Source organism: Capsicum annuum, chromosome 1 (genome assembly GCF_002878395.1).
Source record: "Capsicum annuum cultivar UCD-10X-F1 chromosome 1, UCD10Xv1.1, whole genome shotgun sequence".
Taxonomy (NCBI): domain Eukaryota; kingdom Viridiplantae; phylum Streptophyta; class Magnoliopsida; order Solanales; family Solanaceae; genus Capsicum; species Capsicum annuum.
Genome location: NC_061111.1, coordinates 90,903,706 through 90,927,103, shown reverse-complemented (window position 1 = coordinate 90,927,103; position 23,398 = coordinate 90,903,706). Strand labels below are relative to the sequence as shown.

General features: G+C 33.6%; 1 protein-coding gene across 1 annotated transcript; it reads left to right on the top strand.

The window, feature by feature from the left end:
- Positions 1–14,468: 14,468 nt before the first annotated feature.
- Positions 14,469–17,992, top strand: LOC107878116 (40S ribosomal protein S9-2). The gene is made up of 3 exons (XM_016725003.2): positions 14,469–14,627; positions 16,023–16,404; positions 17,578–17,992. Exons 1-3 carry the CDS (start codon positions 14,600–14,602, stop codon positions 17,759–17,761), a joined length of 594 nt encoding a protein of 197 aa, XP_016580489.1. The 5' UTR covers positions 14,469–14,599; the 3' UTR covers positions 17,762–17,992.
- Positions 17,993–23,398: the final 5,406 nt, after the last annotated feature.

Below are 23,398 nucleotides of genomic sequence, written 5' to 3'. Positions count from 1 at the left end.
AGCTAAAGTAGATCGACCATAACTCTTTACTCCGATATTGGATTTGGGTGAAATTGGTATCATTGGAAGGATAATTCAAAGGGATTTCATTTCATATAACGTAGGCCACCCAGTTCATCTTGTACAAGGAGTTATGGTCGTTTGAAGTTGACCCTAAAAATCTGTTTTGATAGTCTGAAGTAAAACGAGTATAACTCCTTACTTAGACGTTGTATTTGGATGAAACCAATTGCATTGGAAATAAGACTCAAATATATTTCTTTTCATAGGTCGCAGCTCTCCCAGTTCTCTATATTAATGGAGTTATGATCGTTTGAAGTTGACCTAAAAATTCGGCTGGCCTCAGTAGTTTGTGCAGGAAATTTTCCTGCTCATTTACTATTCCCAAATATCCCGCCAACCGTTTTATAGTTTCGAACATGCTCGATTATATCCGAAACCTATCTATTCTTGGAAATCTTTATATCGTTGGAAAGCTTATTCAATAACCTTCGCATGAAATCATCGACGGGCAAATTCCGGTTTAAATAAAATAAAAAAATTAATTCCATATAAATAAGACCAATACACGTACTTGAATACGCCAATACACGTACTTGAATACGGGGTGTTACAGAATCACTTAGCTTATACACAAAGCCCTGAATTTTTATTGTAACATGCTCTCTTCAATATTGCTCCACTTCTCAATAATAGTCAATACATCATTCTTTTCAAAGACATACTATCAGAGTATTGAGTTGATAAACTATGTTGTATCACTTGCAATGTATCTCTGAAGTAAACAACCCTCTCAGAATCACCCCTATAGTGTGTGTTATTCAGTAGTTTTAAGTGCAATTTTAGTATCTTCTGATTTTTTCATACATTTCAAGTTATGCCCCATGGCAATAGTTGACACTGCCTTATTTTGTAATGATTTGACAGATGACATATAACTCTTGCCCCAGAGGCAAGACTTAGACAGTTATGCCCCATGGGCAAAAATTGACACTGCCATAGTCTGTAATGATTTGGCAGGTGACCTATAACTTCTACCCTAGAGGTAAAACTTTGACAGAGATGCCCCATGGGCAATAGTTGACTATGCCTTACTCCTTAATGATTTTACTTGTTGAAGATATATATTCTAAATTAAATTATTACTAATCTTTTGCTATTTTTTTTCACAAAGGTTGTGCTTGGAATGGATGAAAACGAAATAAGTATTGATAGTATTGATAGAAATAATGAGTTACAGGTTATTGAACAAATATTAGAGGCTGAAATAGCTAAGCCATCCAAGATTAAGAGGGTACGCCAAAAAAGAAGAGGATACTTGATGTCGAGACTACTCTCTTGAGACATAATACCTATTTGAATGAGGTAAATGTCAAGTCGATCTTCATTGACAAACAAAATATGATGGCGTGCATGTCAAATATTGCAATTATACACAATATCCAATTTAAGGTATCAAATCAAGCATACCAAAATATTCACTGCGATGTTTGGACGACAACTGCGTGTGGTGGTTTCATGCCTCAAAGATTGCCGATTCTTTGCTCTTTCAGGTTACTACATATGAAAAGGCTCACAGTTACTCGGTTGATTTCATAACGTCCGACCATAGGAATGCAATATCAAAGGTCATATGTGACTACATACTAGAGGTCGTGCGTGACTCTAGTAATGTAATCACACCCAACTTCGTGGTAGATGAAATGAGAAGGAAATACAAAATCATCATATCCTATAGTAAAGGATGACAAGCGATACAACATGTCTATACAGTGATAAGAGAAACCGCGGAAGAGAACTACAACAGGTTGCCATTATATCTTCACATGATGAAAGAAAATAACCCAGGCACGTACGCAAACATAAAGAGGGACGATGAGAACATGTACAAATATTATACTGTTGAAATTGACAACTTTTGCCCAAGAGGCAATAGTTTATCCTTTATTTGCACTGATTAGATTATTAACATAAATGGAACTCTTGCCTCATGGTCAAGACTTGGTTTAGAAAATTATTGAAATTGAAAAATTTTGACCTAAGAGGCAACAATTTATCCTTTATTTGCACTAATTGGATTATTCACATAGATGACGCTCTTGCCTTATGGGTAAGACTTGGTTTAGAAATTTGTTGAAATTGAAAACTTTTGCCCAAGAGGCAACAGTTTATCCTTTATTTGCACTGATTAGATTATTAACATAGATGGAACTCTAGCCTTATGGGCAAGACTTAGTTTAAAAAATTGTTGAAATTGAAAACTTTTGCCCAAGAGGCAAAAGTTTATCCTTTATTTGCATTGATTAGATTATTAACATAGATGAAACTCTTGCCTCATGGGCAAGACTTAGTTTAGAAAATTGTTGTACAAATGCTATCCTATTGAAATTGAAAACTTTTGCCCAAGAGGTAAAAGTATATTCTTTAATTGTACTGATTAGATTATTAATATAGATGCAACTCTTGCCTCATAGGCAAGACTTAGTTTAGAAAATTGTTGTACTCTGATTATATACATCAAATGCAAATTGTTACTAATATTCTTTTGCTCAACACAGGTTTTAATATGCATTCTTTGCTTATGGCGCTTCAATCATTGGATGGACCAACTGTAGACCGGTAATAATGGTAGATGCAACATTTTTGAAGGAAAAATATCGTGGTGTCCTTATGATAGTAGTGTCAAAGGATAGAAACAACAACATATTTTCTTTAGCTTTTGGAATTGTAGACTCAAAAAATAATGAGTCTTATAACTGGTTCTTCAATCAGTTAAGACATGCAATTGGGGTATGTGAACAATTGTCTATTCTATCAGATCGTTACCCATCCATTGCAAACACAATTGCAAATATCTATCCAGAGTGTCAGCACGAGACATGCATCTATCACATGGAGAAGAATTTAAGAAAAAGATACTTATCAGATGTGGTTCTATCACTCTTCTACAACGCAACAATAACATACAAACAAACTGAATTTTATACTTTTATGAAAGAGATAAAAAAAGTGGACAAAGTTGTTGTGGAGTACTTAAAAAAGAACCAGAAAGATAGGCTCGTTCGTTTCATACCAACAGAAGGTACAATATGCTTACAACTAACAACGTGTAGTTCATGAATGTGGTACTGAGAAAAGCCAGGAAACTACCAATACTGGGACTGATCGATTATATTCAAAACAAGTTACAAAGTTGGTTTTATAAAAGAAAAATGGAATCGCAAGGCAACTTTCATGACATCACACATTGGGCGAAAGTGGAGGTAACTGACAAGATTCAGGTCGCCTTGAAATTAAAAGTAAGTAATTGAAATTGTATTTTGATAATAGGGAAATATATTGTTACTGTTTTTTATTGCAGATTATACATAGCTAGTTTACTGTTATTTGTGATTTATGGCTAGTTTTTTTATTTCCTTGAGATTCGCACACGAAATATGTGTTTTGTTGCTTCTGCTTTTAGCTGCGTGATCGTTTATGATTTGATGTTGTATGCTTGATTGTAGTTGTTTTTTAGTTGCCTCAAGATTCGTCCCCTATGTATGTTTGATTTCTCTGTATGGATGATTCTGCTCATATACTAGATGTTTCACTATCATAGTTGGTTCTACTCCTAGATTAGATGCATTATCTGTTTTATCTCAGTTTATTTGTAGCTGATTCTTCTGCTCATATGTTGGAAGCATCACTATTGAATTAGCTGTTGTTCCTGAGCAAGGTTCTGTCTTTTCTATATAATATAGAAAATTTGACTTTGAAAGCTTATTTCTTGGATGACAGATCCTTCTGTTGCACTTTCCCTGACCAAGTCAAGTATCAAAACTCTAATTATCCCCTATATTGGCCCTTATTTTCCATTTTGAAATAGAACCTTAATTGTTACTCCTTATTATTGGTCACTTATTATTAGATTTTCGATTAGTTCAATATTAGATTGTAATTTGATGTTATATGCTTGATTGTAGCTGTTTTTTGGTAGCCTCAAGATTCGTCCCCTATGTATGGTTGTTTGCTCTGTATGTCTGATTCTGCTCATATACTAGATGTTTCACTATAAGTTGTCATTATTTATCATTTTATTTACAGGTAGACCCCATTGATGCAATGAGATTTGTTGTAAGAGAAGAAAGAGTTGAATATATTGTAGACCTGAAGAGTAGGACTTGTCAATGCTTGATAGTTCAAATAGATGAGATACCATGCACCCATGCAATTGCAGCGATAGAGAGTAGACATATGAACAAGTTTAGTTATTGTTCTCATTGGTTCTCAAAACAATCTTAGTTACAAATATACCAAGGAGAAATCCTACCAGTTGGAAGCACATCATCATGGATTGTTCTAGATAGCATAAAGGATCTGATCACTAACCCCTCCAGATATAGAGGTTTTGCTTTGGAGAAGACAAACATCCAGATATCCTTGCAGAACAGAATCTTCAAGAAACAATTACAGATGTTCGAGATGCAAAAGAACCGGGCATAACAGGTTAAATTATCACTATACTCCTATCCTTCATCCATATGCAAGAAGATACAAAAAGAAAAATAAGAAAACATGATCAGTTTTACTTTTTATCCTAGAAGTTGGATCAAAATAGCAGTTATAATAGGATTTTTTTATCCCTATTTTAGTTCGTAACAAGTATTTTTGACTTTCAATCACAAATGTCTTCTTATTTATATTGAAGTTTTAAATTGTGGTGAAGTATTTAACTCAATACTTTCTTATTGATTGTTTCTAAAAATTACTTAGCGTGTTAAATCTTTTTATATATTGACGTGCAAAAACATATCATATTAACAGGATTTGGGGAAGGACTACACCCCCAAGAGATGTGATGTGAATAATTCCACAGGATACACTTTAAAATTTGACTTGTAGGCAAGATGAAGAACAAGTTGTGCCCCATGGGCAAAAGTTGACACTAGCTTATTATGCAATGATTCGACAGATGATCTACAACACTTGCCCTAGAGGCAAGACTTAAGCCCCGAAGAAACAAGTTATCCCCTATGGGCAAGAGTTGACACTAACTTAGCGTGTAATAACTTGGCATATGATCTGCAACTCGTGCCCTAGAGGATAAACTTAATACAATAAACGAACAAGTTATGTCCCAACGCCAAGTGTTGATACTAAATTAGTGTGTGATGATTTGATAGATAATTTATAAGTCTTGCCCAAGAGGTAAGATTTTTAGACCCCAAAGGAACAAGTTATGTCTCATGGGCAAGAGTTGACACTAGATTATTCTGCAATAATTCGACAGATGATCTACAACACTTGCCATAGAGGCAAGACTTAGACATCAAAGGTGGTTCAACTCACAATTTTTTCAAAGAACATTCTTCCTCTACCATACAAAATATGTTTATAGGAATATTACAATCTTACAACCATATGAGAATTAATCTTCTAGACCAAAAACTAAAATACTATAAGCCAAGAACAAAAGCAATAAACATTAAAAACTACAAAAAGAAAACCACGAGGAAGTATTCAATTGCGAGTAGAAAATAAGATGATACCAATTAACAAAATCAAGTATCTAACCAAATAAATAAAAGTAGAGAACCAAATACTGAGGAGGGGTAGATGATCCTTGAATTACAAGGTCTAAACTGTTTCTTATTTTATGTCATTTAATCGAGAATAAATATGATTGAAAAGTTCACAATGATCAAAATACTCATATAGCATTCGCACATAATTAATGATAAGACAGCCCCCATCGAAACAAGTTATACCTCATGGGCATGAATTGGCCCTGCCACATTGTTTACTAATTTAAGAGATACTCAATAACTCTTGCCTTAGGGGCAAGACTTGCCACAAGGAAAGGCAAAAAATATTCTTCGATAATAAAACATAAATATAAAAAGATACTAACAAATGAATCAGTAGCAATTCTACATTGTATACTTCACGTTATCGCATAAAAAATAGCCGATTCAATTTGAAAAGACTGTTTAAACTTTACATAATCGCATAAAAATTGCTAAAAATCCTTCATGTGCAGTGAGTTTCAATAACTACAAAACTAAAAATAGCTAAAAATCCTTCATGTGCAGTGAGTTTCAATAACTACAAAACTAAACTACTACTCGTTGTGCGTCATCTTCCTCTTTTCCTTTCCAAATAATCTACCAACTTTTTCTGTAGTGTTGTCTTTTATACCAGCTTCTAGTTTTCTCTTTCCATAATCCCACAAAAAAGCTCCATATCTCATGCGAACATGACCAATGTCAATCTCTTTAGGAATATCTCTACCATGAATGACATATTCAGCAATCGCACAAACAAATGCTCCACAATCATTCTGATACAAAAGAAATATATTGCATGAATATATGGAAAACAACAAAAAAAAGAAGTGAAATGAACATTTAAAAAATGAATGCAATGAGATACCATTGAGTTTGTCGTGGCAGCTCATCAACCATTTTTATCGGCAAAGTGTCATTTTTAGATCTGGCAATGCCCTTCTCAAGATAGAAATTAACCTTTTTCAGAAAATACAGTATCAATGTTTGGTAAGGTAACATCAATTTTTGAACAACTTTATCATTGGGTCTGGTATGGTTGGAGTCATATACATATATGTACCATCGGTAAAGTCAAAAACTCCCAAAATCCAGTGTCAAAGTTCAGATTTTTCTCGTGGAGCATAAACTGGAAATAACACATAGTCAACCTTGTTCCACGGTACGTTTGCATCACAATAGAAGCTTCTGATATACTCCTCAACCTCATGTTTCTTGGGGATGGCTGAAAAATCTTTTCTATTTTCCACAAAATCGTAATAAAGAGCATCATTCTTGTTTCTAAATACAAAATCAGTGGTAGTGAACTTCACAACAATATTAGGTTCATATTTTGCCTTCTTCCTCGTGTAGTAGAATATTGTGTCCAAATGTCGCGACAAAATAAAAAGAACACTGAATAAGAGCATTACAATACATTTATTACATAAAGAAGTAACTAAAGTAAGATGATCGCCAATAGTGGAATATAGTTGGCGAAGCACTCGAGCATGTTATGATACAACTCAAACTTACTCGTGATTTATAGACACCTTGCCTAAGTCAACATTCAACCTTTTCCAGAGTTCCTTTGATATTTTGGAGTAGCCAATCCTATACGTATATTTACCCAACTGAACGATTTAAAAGAAAAAGTTTGACCAGAGAATAGAATAAGCAAGAGGAAATAGAACTCCAAGAATTGAACATATAGAAAAGTGTACAGCTTTACACCAAAGTTACAAAGTAGCAGCTAGATATTTAGCCAATCAATAACTGAAACAACATTGTTCAAACAGGTAGAGGCCGAATTTTCATCATCTTCAGTATATACACAACAAAGAGAATTTTTGACCTTATATATATGTATACAATATGAATTTTTAACAAAAGGGGTCCAGCTGATCTCTTCTACCTGCACAAGGACCCCACTTGTGGCTTATGAAATTACACTTGGTATATTGTTGTTGGTCTGAATAGCCTCCTTTCGCCCCTCTAACTATACACCTGGCTCTACTAGTGAATAGAAAAGTTACAACTTTACACCAAAGTTACAAAGGTAACAGGTAGATATTAGCCAATCTAAACTACTGGCCAGTATTAGTGGAAGTTGGATTTTCATCAAGGGTGTTCACCATCTACAATATACACATAAAAACGGCTTTTGACCTTATAATATGCCATATGAATTTTTGTCAATGCACAACCTCTACTTAACTCTGTTCCCTAGCTCTACTAATGAAGTAAACGATAAGAAAAAATGATAAGACATCAAACTTCCATGAAAAACAAGCAAATAAACAATAAAAACCCAAGCCAGCAAACTTTAGCACTTCCTAATAAACCCCAGTAAAACTACTGATCAATATTAGAAGAAGCTATATTTTCACCAAGTCGTTCATCGTCTATAACATACATATAAAAATAATTTTTTTAAGTTGTATCCCAAGAACTAGAATAAATATAACCATTACAAATAGCCAAGCAAGAAATACTGCCAGCATGTTTGACCAACTAGAAGAAAGGGAGGAACAAAACAAAGGACAAGTCAAAAGCACATTACAAATATAGATAAGGATAACAAGTGATAATATCGTGTCATTCAAAGGTCGACCACAAGTTGCAAGTGAATAAAACCACTCCTTCGAATCCACAACACAAGAGCCAAACATTAACCGTTCGGGTAACACATTTTTTCCTTTAATGTATATATTTTTGGCACTTAAAATACATGAAAAATGAATACAATCAGAATATATGCGTTACCATAAGTACGAAATGACAAAATGAAAATCTTAAAGATAGTAAACCTACCATTTCTATGTATTCAATCCACACTCGATGAACGCCCAAAAATCAGTGTTCAAGCTCGACAGATTATCAAATGCTTCAATGTCGCAGATGAAAGGATGCTTCTGATAAAAAATGAATTGGAAAGCACCCGAATCAAAATCTGCCACATATGGAGATTTGGCTAACTGTCCTACAAATTTATGTCTAACTGATTTTTTAGGAGTTGCATCTTTTGCTTCAGCTTCCATAAAAGATGCCATGGAATTCAACTCACAAGCAACATCACTAATGGATGCTTTGCTCCCCTTTTTCTTCCTAATGTACGTTCACTTTTTCATTGGAGAGCCTTTAGGTTTTAGTGGAGAGACTTTACTTTTTATTAGAGAAACACGAGTACTTTCTTGTTCATCATGCTGGAAAACAGAGAAATAATTAAAATCTATAGAAAAATAACCACAAGGTAATAAAGAAAACGAAAAGCTAGATCTTACAGATATCTCAACAACACAAGTTGTTGAATCAACATTCACAAACTTCGTAGTTGTATCAACATCAGAAATCACGTCTATCGTATCATTATTAATACCACCAAGATCCTGTTGAAAATCACAAAAGCATTATAGAGAATTAGTTTAAGTAAACAATCACGTAAATTGGAATTTGAGACACTTATCGATCTTTCAGCTTGAAAATTTTTGACATCAGGAGATGTTGGGAGACTAGAAGAGGCTGCAAACACACTAGAAATAAAATTGTTGATTATTGAATCAATATCGCCACAGTTCTTTGTTTTATCAATGTTGTCCTCATCAACTTTAGTATCACCAAAGTCCTATTGAACAACATAAACAAGTTGTGCATCAGTTTTAACAAATAGACTAGTGGAACAATTATTATTTTTTCTTGGTGATAAGAAGTCGTCTGTCGTTGGAGATATATTGCTTGCACAAATGACTTTGTTAGGAAGTCTTGCCTCATCTTCTGAAGGTTTATTAAAAAGCAATTTGTTTTGCAGATGTATTACTGTGTACAATGGTTCCTATTTATAGTTTGACATTAAGGAAACATTTATAAATATCACAACCTTTTTAAATTTATGATGATATTGCAAAATTATGGTTTTTTGTTGGGCAGACTTATCATGACTTATTTTTTTTCAAAATTTAATTTTTTGTCGAGCAGAATTATGGTCAGCTTACTTGCAGCTCAGAATAGGGAGAAGATTTTAAGAACTTTTCTACCAAAGGAAAAGGTAGAAGATCTTCAGCTCTCGCATTCTTTTCCTATAAGGAAGAAGAATAAATAAGAGAACAAAAAGCATGCGTAATAAAGCAAACAATCAAAATAAGGTAAAGTTGAAGAAGAACAATTAGGAGTTAGTCGCATGTATTACCAAATCTTTTTTTCTAGAAACCTAGGTCATTGATTTTCTCAAAAGTGCCATTGTAATATCTCAATTTTTTAAGCCAGAAGTCCAAATAATTGAAAGGAATTCCTTTTGGGGTTTTAGATATTTTTCATCTATAACTAAGCTCCTTGAATATCTTTTGGAATCCAGTCCTTATATTGTCAGTCCATTGAGTAGTTGTTCTTCTGGGACCTAATGAGGAGGAAAAGAACATTACTCTAGTAATACACAGGTCTGGGACAAATACATTTCTTTTAAAGTTTCTTTTATAGTGTGGAGAGCTCTCAGAAATAAAATCCCTACTAGTGATAAGATATATTTGTGTTGTTGTATTATACCTGATGAGGGCACAAATAATTATATATTTGTGTTAGGCAGTTTTGCCAATTATACTTGGAAATTTGTTTCTAATAGTTTGGGTGTTATTCATGTAACTATACCTTTGCCTAATTTGCTGATGAAATGGTGGTGTATTAAGCTTAATAATGAAATACATAGACTAATCCTGCAATCTCTGCCTATTTTATTATGATTAAATTTGTAGAAGAATAAATGTTCAAGCAAATACGGAGGTAAAAAGTCTAGTAGTACTAGAGTTAGACTCGTTGTTATGAAGGATATTTATATGATACTGTCAACTGGTTTTCCATATAGTACCTGGTTACTGGATTGGAAAAATTTTAATTCAGCAAATAGAATAATGTAAACATGAGGTGCATAACAGATGGTATAGGGGTTGGTGGTGTTCTTAGAGATCATGGAGACAATCTTATCTTTAGATTTTCAGCTTCTTTAGGAATAGGCACAAATAATCAAGCAGAATTATAGATATCCATTATTATCACCGCCTGGTTCATTTCATAGATATAGTAAGGTGATATTCTGAGATTTTGGTTAAATGGTTGAAAATAGGTATATATTCTCCTTGTAGTATTCATAAGTACGTTGTGGAGCTCCAAGAGTTACTAGTATTTTTACTTGAATCTTTCCACCATCAACACATCAATAAGGAAGCTAATTTTACTGCAGATGCTCTCCTCTAAACACAGTTATTAGGTAACTCAATTATAATACTTTTACTCAGCTCAACCTGAAGATGCTAAAGGATACTTTAGATTACCCGTGTTTTACAAATACTCAATGGACTAACAATATAAGGACTGGATTACCTGATTCTTTGCCTGTCTCATTTCTTCCATGTTTAGAGGCCCCAAACCAGTGACTCTTTCTTCTGCGGCTTTTTTTTTCTCATCTGAATGACCTTTTGCATTCTTTCCTTCTTCAGCTCGCAGCTTCTTTTCCTATGAGGAAGAAGAGTGATTAAGAGAATAATAAAACATGCATAATAAAGCAGACAACCAAAAACGTAAAGTTGAAGAAGAACAATTAGAAGCTAGACGCATGTATTACCAAATCTTTCTTACTAGGAACCTAGGTCATTGATTATTCCGACCATGCATTTTCTGATGCTTCTCTCTCAGATCACCGAGAGGATACGAATTCAAGTGGTGCGAGTACACCTAGGAGATATTTTAACCCGTCTCCATTTGGAGTATTCGCTAATCTTTTAAAAGTGGATCACTTCTTAGGGAAATTCTCAAGAGATTATGGGGATAAGAGTGAGGGAAAACAAGGGATTTCTAAGATTATCACCTAGAAGGCAGAGGCATGGATGTCGAAGAATAGCTTATCATGGCCATGGAAAAGTAATGAGAGAGAAACATCAGAGTCAAGAACTACACGATTTGTGTGGCCTTGGCTAAACCATGACCAAGACAATGAGTTAAATCACATCACCAGTTCTAATACATTTAAACCATACAATCATGTTATTGAAACTCACCATACAACTGCTAGTGAAGCTCCAGGTCCTGGTCTTCATTTAATACCAACATCACAAGCAGTGGTAGTAGCAATAGAAGCACCAGTAATAGTACTGTTAATAAGGTGGACGCGGATACTGACCACTTGGATTACGAAATCTTGTGGGAGGACTTAACTACTGTATAACAGATCGAGAAGGTACGTGAAATATCTTTTACAGGTGATAATAGAATATAAGTACGATAGATTCTCCTTGACCAATTTAACGGATGTTCATAAGACTAATAAGCAAGATTGCACAACCAATATAAGGTCATATATACCAATTGATGAGTAAGCAATTTTCTTCACTAACCTTTGCACACTATTTAACATAATATTCAAAACTCCCACAAACAAAACATGGTTTATTACATCTAGTTGAAGTACAGTTACATACCGTGTGACCCTCTTCACCATAATTACAGCTTCTTCCCCAACTCACACAAAAACATAAAAAGACAAGGCAAGGCAGGAAACTATTTACTTACAGATCTCTTTTCTGTAGGATCATCATATTGATCATCAACCATTGGATCACGACTTGGTTCACCATGGAGATTATCCGGTTGTTTATTAGATAGAATATCCTCATCCGCTTTAAGCTTTCCCAACAATGATATTTTGATTTCAGATAACTCGAATTTCAAAGATTTGTTCTCGTCAAGAATCTTTTTAAACTTCTTTGAACATGTGCTTTGAAGTTTCTGCATATACAGTACATGAAAAATTAAAAATAATCTATTTAACGGACAAGTTTATAAGAGGGATTAGACAAAAAGAACTGATGCATACATCAAGTTTCTGATTTAGCAAACTAAATCGCTTGTCTACACTGTTGTTATAACTTGGCAGTTCATGCTCTAATGAGAATGCCTCAATCGCACCTTTTTATTAGCCAAAAAATAATAGAAATTACAATACACACACATACTAATTATAAATAAATAAAATATAAAAATAAAATAGGCGTACATACTTACCGAAGATTTGACTTCTTTGACTTAAAAAACTTGACTACTGTTGTGTACTGTGGAGTAGTACATGCCACATAACGCAACGTCAAAGGATATTTTTCTTCAGAGACTATTTGCACATTTTTTTCTTTGTATTTGAAAAAAATATCCTATGTCCATACCATAAATGCATATGGAAAACCAACAAGTTGGTACAATGATCTGACAGTAGTTTTTGTTGGTTTCAATGAGCTTTTCAATGAACTTATAGTTTCATCGAAAGATAATTCACCCCATCCATACTCCCTATACAAATCTGCATCCTCTAAGATCATAATAAGATTAACATAGATGACCTTGGTGAGCCTCCCCCCAACAACACACGTCCTAGAATATATATCTCAACTAGCTAACATCGTCTAAATCGTTTTGAAATTTACCTTTTCTTGTTTCCATAAAAATTTTCAAGTCCCCCATTTTCAATTTATCAGCACCATCAAAGTAAGTGTTCAACAGACGACTACCACCTCATTTTTCCCTAATTGATGATAATACACTACTTGAGCTTTTAGTGGACAACCCAGTAATAAGACCAAATACATTAAGTATAAACTCAATGTAACTTCCCTTGACATAAAACACCATCGAATTCTTCTTGTTACATTTTACTTCCGATAAAAGTATGCAATGTAAAAGATTACCCGATGGATTTAGATTACCTAATTTCATCAAATTTTTAAAAACTTCTTTCTCTAACAATGATAAAAGATTACCCGATGGATTTAGATTACCTAATTTCATCAAATTTTTAAAAACTTCTTTCTCTAACAATCACAACTGTGTGTCATTCAAAAAGCTCGTTATCGTTATATGATAATTTGAATCTCCTCTCCAACGGGGGTTTGACTTAAACCAATCATTAGGATCAATAAAGTACTCGACACGATTTGTCTTGCTAGACATGATTACCAAAATCTGCAGATTTATAAAGATAAAAACAACTATAAAATTAAAAATTAACAAAAAAACAAGAATCAAGCTGCAAAATAAAATTTATTGGACAAAAAAATTGACCCAATGGCTACACAAAACACCCAAAATCTAAATTTAAGCAACCTACTGACTGGATAATAGTGAGATCAGTGAGTAGAGAAACCACCCAAAACACATTTTCATCAAGGTGATATAGATAGAAAAAAAATAGAGTTTATAAATTAATCCATGCATTATAGAATGTGATTCACGAAAATGAAAAGTGGTTTTCAGCTCAAACAAATTGATAGGTAACAAATACTTCAAATGCATGCAATAAGATTAAGATAAAATGAGAGAAATGATCTAAAGTGCAGAGAGATGAATGACAAAATAAAAAACCCAAAAGTTAGAATGCAATTACACCAGAGGGAAGAGAAAAATACAAAGCTCAAGCTTTGAGATGAACTTTTTTTTGTAGCTTTATGAAATTTCTCGTCACCTGAGTTTATTGCAATGGGTAAAACATGAAAATAAAATTAAAGGAAAAAATAAAAATTGAAAATAATAAAAATCACAATAATAAATTTAAAGGAAAAAAAGAGTGAAAAAAAGTAGAACAATAAAAGAAAAAATAATAAAAAATAAAATTTGAGAGATAAATGAGTATGGAAAGATTAAAAATATATTTGAGGTGTGGAGGGACAAAATGATACTTTTAGTATATTAAAAAGTAAGAAAGTCTATTCTTCAAAGACATTTTTATTTGGGGTCAAATATCTAAAGCTACCCATATTTGGGTCTATGATATGCAATTTCCTGATTTAATTTGAAATGCCATTTTTGTTCTTTCCCCAAAATTCTAATCACTTGGGCCACTATACATCCAAAATAAATTGGGCTTAATATTCAACCCGCTTCAATTTTCAACCCATTCCAAGGCCCATTAGGGTTTTGTGCAGAGGAAAAGAATATAATGAAATTTATAACACTTCCTACATTCAAAACCCTAGCTTTTTCACCTTCTCCATTTCTGGTCTCTACAGTTGATCGCCGACGGCAGCGGACGGTGACCGGAAAACATGGTGCATGTCAGCTTTTACCGGAACTGTAAGTATTCATTTTTCTACATACTTCTTCTCTTTCCTTTTTCCTACGCAATTTGTATGCTAATATCTGCACGCATGTACCTTTTTTCTCTGTAATTGCCGAGTAGCAGTGTGTCTATTATTATCGTGTGGTACTGTTTGAAATTAAAATCAACATTTAATTTTGAAAAAAAAGGGTCGCTTAATGCATATCTGTCGAACTGAACATTTGCGGATCTAGGTTCTTGACTTAGGTGTTCGAAAAATATGAATTTCGTGTCTAGGCTGTGAATTTAGAACCTCAAGGTAAATATTGAACTCCGTATAACACTGACTTTGCCTCGTGTTGTGTTTAGGGGATTCAAAATCTCTCCCTCTCTCTCATATATATACTGCGTACACACTACCCTCTCCAGACCCCACTATGTGGTAATATACTGGGTTTGTTGTTGTTGTTGTTGTTGTATATATATATATATATATATACCTCGTAGATCCACCCTTGGAGCTGAATTGTAGATACAATTGATAGAATAGTCTGTGCTCTGGGAATTTTAGCTGTTCCATAAAAAACTGAGTGAATAGCTGTGCCCCGTGCAAGTTCTTCAGTCTGTTGCTCTTATCCTGTTTGCATATATCTGTAACTCAAGAAAATAAAGGTTTCTATCCATGTTTAGGAACAACCTTTTGACTTTATCACATGAGGTGATGGGTTTGCCTAGGTATCATACTGTAAATGTATCTGACAGCTAATCTGGAATGATAATTTGATTCTGTCATCGGCCTGGAGGAGTGGTGAGTGTATGTGATATGTGGTGATAAATTTAACTCATCAGAAAGAACTGGATGCTTGTTTATTGTCCAATTCATTTAAGTTTTGTTGGCGATCAGATGCACTGCCTTGTATACATATTTGAAGGTTGTGGTGGTGTTCTTGGTTTGTCAAGATTTATAATTAAAAATGTTGAATTCTTATTGTGATTCTATTACTTAGTGACACTGTACTATCTTCACAGATGAATTCAATAGGAGCAGAAGTTTCATATTCGTACAGGTGATACTAAGTAGTTGGGATTAAGGCTCAATCCTTTGATGCAGTACAATACTCTTAGAAGTTACTTTGGTTCGTTTGGAGATTTATTTTATAATGTTGTGTTACTACTACGATATCTAGAAATCCTCTAGTGTTGGAGACCCTAATTAGCCTTAAGAGACAAATTTTTGAGTGTGGAAATAAAATAGCTCAAAGGGAGCAAATGAATGTAGAGGATTCAAGCAGTCGAGCCAAGTCGAGCCAAATAAACTGGGATTCGAGTGTTGCAGTAGCTAGTATATCTAGATGCTACTGCTGTATACAAAATATATTACTATTGCCATTTATTATTCATATTTTCCTAACCTTTGATGTGTAACACAGATGGAAAGACCTTTAAGAAGCCTCGACGCCCGTATGAGAAGGAGCGATTAGATGCAGAGTTGAAGCTTGTTGGAGAATATGGACTGAGGTGCAAGAGGGAGCTTTGGAGAGTTCAGTATGCTTTGAGCCGTATCAGAAATGCCGCAAGAATGCTTCTGACCTTGGATGAGAAAGATCCACGCCGTATTTTTGAAGGTGAAGCACTCTTGAGAAGGATGAACAGATATGGATTATTGGATGAGAGTCAGAACAAGCTTGATTATGTCTTAGCCCTCACTGTGGAGAACTTTCTCGAGCGTCGTCTCCAAACCCTCGTCTTCAAGACTGGCATGGCTAAGTCAATTCACCATGCTAGAGTGCTCATTAGACAAAGGCATATCAGGTATTAACACTATTACAGTTTTAGTGACACAGTTCAAATAAATGAGCTCAGTCAATCTTTCTACATGGTACTTTCTTGGATTGTAAATATAAGGTAGCAGGAATTCGAAGTGCAAAAAAAATTGCTATAATGATAAAACAAGATGCCATCTTTAATTTTATTAGGAAAACACTACATTTTATGGGAAATGTTCTAGGTTTAGTCATTATTTGACTACCTTTTTATTAAAGAGCTTTGACATAATTATTATTGTTTGAGGTAACATAACAATTTTTGTAGAGTTTGAAATTACTAAAATGAGCTATGCTATGAAGGATTTTGTTTGTCGTACTGTGAGGACTAGCAAAAATAGTCAAATAATCAAATTATTATCAGTCCTTGGCTTCATTGATCATTGAAGTGTTTTTTGAGGAAAAGGATAGACGTATTTGGGTTTCCATCTCCTCGAAAGGCCTCACTGAGTTCTTTGTTTTCCTTTGAAATCCTCGGCCTAATCCCGATTTGTTCCAAGATGTTCTTCTATACCCAAGAGCTTCAGAACATCTCTGAAGGCCCACTAAGATGCCTCACCCTGACACAATAATTCCTAGTCCAATGCTGCTGCTGAACACGATCAATATGCATTTTTTGAAGATTGATTGTTGTTCTGTATTGTTGAGAGGTTAACCTTGTCTTGATTTTGCCCCTATTATACAGTTCAATAATCTATGATTTCCATTTGTGCAAATTGTTATGGAAATAAGCTATATAGTTACAATGAAGTTGTGAGAACTTGCACTACTTACATATATTGCAGTATGTAATACTGTTTTACGTACCTTCCACTTTTGATTGTTTTAATTCAAGGAAATGAAAGAAATAAGTGTCAATTACCATTGTTTGTATAGTGTTAATATGTTGAAATTCATGAAGCTTGAACAGGTTAGACAGAGAGTTAATTTCATAAAGCTTGAAAGGCCTTATTTTTATGGAATAGGTCAATCACCTTGAGGGACTGGGTTTCTTTTGATTTCTAGTAGTAGTGTATGAATTAGTTGTTCTTCATTTAGTACTTATGTTAACGCACTTACTTGGCATCAGCCCACTTTGGGTTTTCTCGGATCTTTCAATTTGGGCTATTTATATATTTATTGGTGTGTGAAATATGTTTGACGAGATAATGTTGTTATGCAGAGTTGGTAGGCAGGTGGTGAACGTCCCTTCTTTTATGGTGAGAGTGGACTCCCAGAAGCACATCGACTTTTCTCTCACCAGTCCTTTCGGTGGTGGGCGCCCTGGAAGAGTTAAGAGAAAGAACCAAAAGGCTGCTGCAAAGAAAGCAGCTGGTGGTGATGGAGACGAGGAAGACGAAGAATGAGCTCTTTGATTATTTACGTTTGGATGTTATACTTTTGCTTATGTTGTACTTGTTTTATGTTTCTGCAATTTTATCTGCCTTTCGTAAATTAGAGAAATGTTTTTAACTGAGGTCGAGAGAATTTGAGCTTGGGTTTTGCACTTGTTAAGTACTCGTTAGGCTTCGGTCTTGAGTTAATTACTGAATCAGTGGACGTGGTATTAAGAGAAGTTTTGCCTGGGATTTTCCTCATATCCTTTCTGCATTGGACACTGAACTGGGGTTTGCTTTATTTCCACACGTAACAGCTTCCAGTATACTGTATTTTGATATTTGATGCTTGCACTTGATAATTATGTGCTCAAACTGTGTGGCTGGTAAAGATTTATAAACCTCTTGATGTCTTGACTGTCAAAAACTGTAGCATACAAGCAATAGTTGGAAGAATACCACCAGAGACGATTATCAAAAGAGAATCATCTTAAAATAGAATAGTAAAATCAAAAAAGAAAAAGAAAGATAAAATGGAACAATTGATCGAATATAAACGTTAAAGAAACTTTGATATGGAAATGACGGTCTAAGATAGGGTGTGCATTGGTCGGTTTGGTTTTATGTATTATCGGTTTGGTTTATCGATTTTTGATTTCTAGACATGTTAAAACAATAACCAAATTAATAGAATATTTTTTATCGGTTTTTGATTTATCGGTTTTTAGTTCTTAACGGTTTGGTTTTTGGTTTAATCGATAAGAAAATACTCATAAAATAGAAAAAATAGTGACTAATATGAAAAGAAATCGAATTTAAATTACAACCAAAATCCTACATGATTTGTTTTAATTTACAAGAATTCTCAAGTTTGAACTAAATGTTTGTTAGGAGAAATTAAGATATATATATATATGTAAAATAGAAATTCACTATATTCTTATTGGGTTATCGGTTTATCCAATAACCCAATAAGAAAAAATTAAATCGAATCAATAATCCAATAATTTTTTTTTATTAAATCATTAAAAAATCGTTAATTCCATAACCCAATAACAATAAAATAATAACATTTTATAGGTTCGATTTATTGATCGGTCCAATTTTTGCACACCTCTAATCTAAGAACAGAGGATTTTGGGATAAGTTTCGACTTAGTAGCCTTGCATTGATTGATAATTTGGAGATAAGTGTAAAGACAATGATAAGAGTGCTAGAATATGCACAATGGAAGTAACAATTAATCAGAATCAGCAACTCACATAGAAAACCCAATAACATATTTGAAAATGAAAATCAGAAAACTTACCTCTTGAAGCTTTCACAAAATTCGATTTCTGCCTTGGCCTCCATGACTACAACCTTCTACTATTTCCTGATTAACACTGGTAATCAAACTTGTGTGGCAAATAATTTTTGGATTGAAAAAGAATACTTCTTCTACAAAAGCCCCTATTTATCCCTTTTCTATATTGAAGAAGGGAAAAGAAAAGGAGCAGAGAAACGTTGTTGCCTCTTTAAGACTAAAACATTTTCCGCTCTTAATATTCTATTAATGGGCAAAACGTTTTTTTCTTAAAACAAATGTTTTCCTTTTTTTTCTTTATAGTCAAAAGTTTTATTTACCTTATAGAAGTCCAGTAAAAATATTACTTCTTCTAGAAGCCTATTTTTCTTTTTCAAAATTGATTAGTTAATCAGGTATAACAGGGACCGTAGATTTATTATGTGAAACTTTCAATTATGATATTAATTCGGTAATGAAGAAATTATCATATCATAATAAATTATAAATTATTTCACTAAAAATCTATAATTGCACTCCTCGATTTAATTTCGAAATCTACCATTACATCTTATTTAACTCCCCATGTTAGAATTACCGACACCAATTAATTAAATTAAATTCTCTAAAAAATTTAACTATTGATTAATTTAATCCTTTATTTATAATGCTTAACTTATTTCACATGACAGATAATCCATCTGCAGGGTTTTCACGCGAAAAACTTATAAGCAATCATAAAGGGGTGTCTTCTATCTTAAGTTCGAGACATGGTTCTATCAACTAATTATTATTTGACTAAGTGATTTGTCATCATCCAACCTTTCTACAAGTTCCCAGACTTGATTGGAGTACATAGACTCCATTTCAGATTTCATAGCAGCAATCCACATTTTAGCATCTTTATCATGTAGTGCTTCGACGCAATTAAGAGGTTCTGTATTTGGCTCCTCAAGGATTCTATCGTACGATTCTCTCAAGAGCGCAAATCATAAAGTTTTTTTAATAATTCTCCCACTACGACAACTAGTCACTACAGGATCTGCTATATTTGGAATCAAATTTTGAACACCCTGAACATCTTCCTGCACAATGACAAGTTGCTCGACATTACCCTGAATGTTTTCTCCCATAATTGCAGGTTGCTCGATGTTACTCCCGCTACTTTGAGGTAGTGTGATGTCAAGTATTTTCTTTTATGCAACCTCTTATCTATTGACATGTCTTCCACTACGTGGATGCAATGGTATATCAATAACGATTTTTGAAATTTTTCTTGTGTTTCATTATTTCTTATTCTATTGCTCAATTTTTGTAAAATAATTTTACTTCTAAAAACGTGGTTCATTAAATAATCCTCTTCAAGAAATCTAAAATTTATCGAAACAATTACCTTTTGTTCCTTAGGACAATAAAATAAACCCCCTTTGGATATCCAATAGAAAAATGTACACTTCTGTCTTATATTTCAATTTATCAGCTTTTCCTTTTAGCATATGTGCTGGACAACCCTAAATCCAAATATGCCGTATACTGGGCTTGCACCCACTCCACTATTCAGATGAGGTTAAAGGTGTTGATTTTGAAGGAACCAAGTTCAGAATATAATGTGCTGTTTTTAATGCATAACCCCAAAAAGAAAAAGTCAAATATGAATAACTTAACATCAATCTAATCATTTTCATAAGAGTTCTATTTCTCGTTCTGCCACACCATTTTATTGTGGTGTTCCTGGAGTAGAATATTAAGATGTAATTCGTGATTCTGATAAGTATTTAATGAATTTCGTATAAAGGTATTCACCATCACAATCAGATCATAATATATGGGTATATTTGTTATGTTGTTTTTTTGTTCTCATCTTAAATTCTTTAAATTTTTTAAAGCATTCAGATTTATAATGCAACAAATAAATGTATTCATATTTTGAGTAACCATTGATGTTGGGCGTATTTATACATTTAAGCACCATAACTTACCATTGTTTTAGCTAAGTTCTGAGGATAAACTACATAATTCTTGCACTTTTAGTCTATTTTTAGTTAAGTGAGCTGACCTATGTGATTAGCATGCTTTTCAGGTACTAATGAGGAAGATTTCAGCACTTTGGGGACCTGTGGACAACAAAGGAAAACTTCACATAAAAAGGAAAGCAGCTTTTGGACTGAATGTGATGTATGAGAACTTTTTCCCGGGCAAACTGAATATTTTTAAATAGTTAAGGATGCAGTAGCAATTTATTAGAGAAGGATGTTATTAAAAGCCTTATGGCTGAATTTTTAGGTATTATTGAGATTCTGTATTATTTTTGAAAACAAGAATAGTAGCGTAGCTTGAGGACAGAGAAAGAGAAACGTGTTTCTCTCTTAATTTCGCTAGCCATCTTCATCACCAAGATCATTCTAAGTTTTGGTATGATGAATATTTCTATGTTGATTTCTATTTTATTCATGAGTAGCTAAGATTGTTTGTTAGGGTTATGGAAACCTTGTAGTATACTCTCTATTGCTATGGGTTTTGTGAATTTATGATGTGTCACGCCACTTATATCATTACTCTCTTCATTTTGATTGAATTCTCGTGGTTGCAAACATAGGGAATGCGCCATTATAGCAATAACTTGTTCGATAGAAAAGTTACTGTTTGGAAAAGAGAGTGTGACAAGAAAATAGGGTTTCCAACCTCTATTTTACACGTTAATGCCTTAGCAGGATTAACTTCTTGGAGAGTTTGTACAATTGGTTGTACACTTTGGATTCGAGAGAACTAAGGTGAATAAATCCTTGATGGTTGAAAAACACTTGGATTTAGAATTAGAATACGACTCTCTATAAGTGCATGCATGTATAAAATCCGTATTACTCATAGTTAATAGAGAAGTAGAAGCTACAAGGTGGACATAACCCTAATTTGTCATTCTCTGTGATCAAAATATATTTACACATATCATCTCATCGTTAACTGATAATATTATTGTGCAGTTAAACCAAAACCCCCTTATCTTGGAACCTTCGATCAACAGTCTAATAATAATCGCAATACTTAGTGACCATAGTATTCCCTGTGGGATTCGACACCCAACCCAGTTGGGTTCTATATTTGACAGCGACCGCTTGCACTTTCTAACGAGAGTTGTAATTTGGGCATATCAACTATCTGTGAAAGTCACAAAATACTCAAAACCACCTCTTGCTTATATATTCATAGGACCACGCAAATCAGTATGAATTAATTTTAACTTATTACCGGCTTTATTTCCTTTGGAAGGAAAAGGTTACTGGTCATTTCACCTTCTAAATAGGATTCACAAGTTGGAAGTGCTTCTACTTTCAATGAACGCAAAAGTCTATCAAAAATTAAATATGAGATCCTATTTAAGTTAATATAACCTAGACGTAAGTGTCATAAGTATGTTTCACTCAATTTTAAATTATATTTTTTTTATGTGATTGATCAACATTATTAAGTTTCATTGTTTGTAGCATATTATGGGAAACATCAAATACACACAAGTCATATATTCTAGGAGAAGAAATAATAAAATGCTTATTAAACTTAATAATTGTACAACTATTAGAAAAATAAACATTATAATCAGTATCCATTATTTTTTGAAACTAAAATTAAATTCTTTCTTATAAAAGGTACATAGAGAACATTATCCAAAATTGAAACTCTAGAACTACTAAATAAAATGGTAATATTTTCTATAGCTAAGACTGGTGTTGGTTCCCCATTTGCTTGATTTATTTTCACTTAGGCGCCTTATTTCCTGAAACCCCTACAAAAAGTGCAGATATGATTAGTGGCTCTCGAACTATAGCCCAAAATAGAATGGAAACAACTGCTAAAAATACTTCAATGACATATGGAAAAGATGTACCTTGTTTCTGCATCTTAGCTATGTAGCAGGGACATTGTTTATTATGATAACCAGGTCGCTTGCAATGATAGCACTTGCCTTTAGGCTTAGCCACACCACCATTAGCACTTGGAACCTTACTGTACGACCCTTAAAATTTTGATCATTTTATTTTTGACCTTTCCATATGTGTAGTATCAAATTTTGACTTGAATTGTGTTTAGGGATGTTAAAAGGATGATTTGAAAAAGTTTTACAATTTTCAAAAAGGGTTCGGGGCTATTTTGGAACTCTGAGGCAGTGTGCTGCGCAATATCATCGTGTCATGGAGGATGACCTCCGCGATAACGACATGACACGGAGGATAACCTCCGTAATAATAGCGTGCCACGCCAAGGTATAAAATTCATCCAGTTTTATTTTTTTTTTTCACTTAGGGGTGAGAGTTTTGGTCCTTTCACCTTTTCCATGACTTATAAACATTAAAAAAACCCTTTTTCTCCAGTTTCCAAAGATCAAA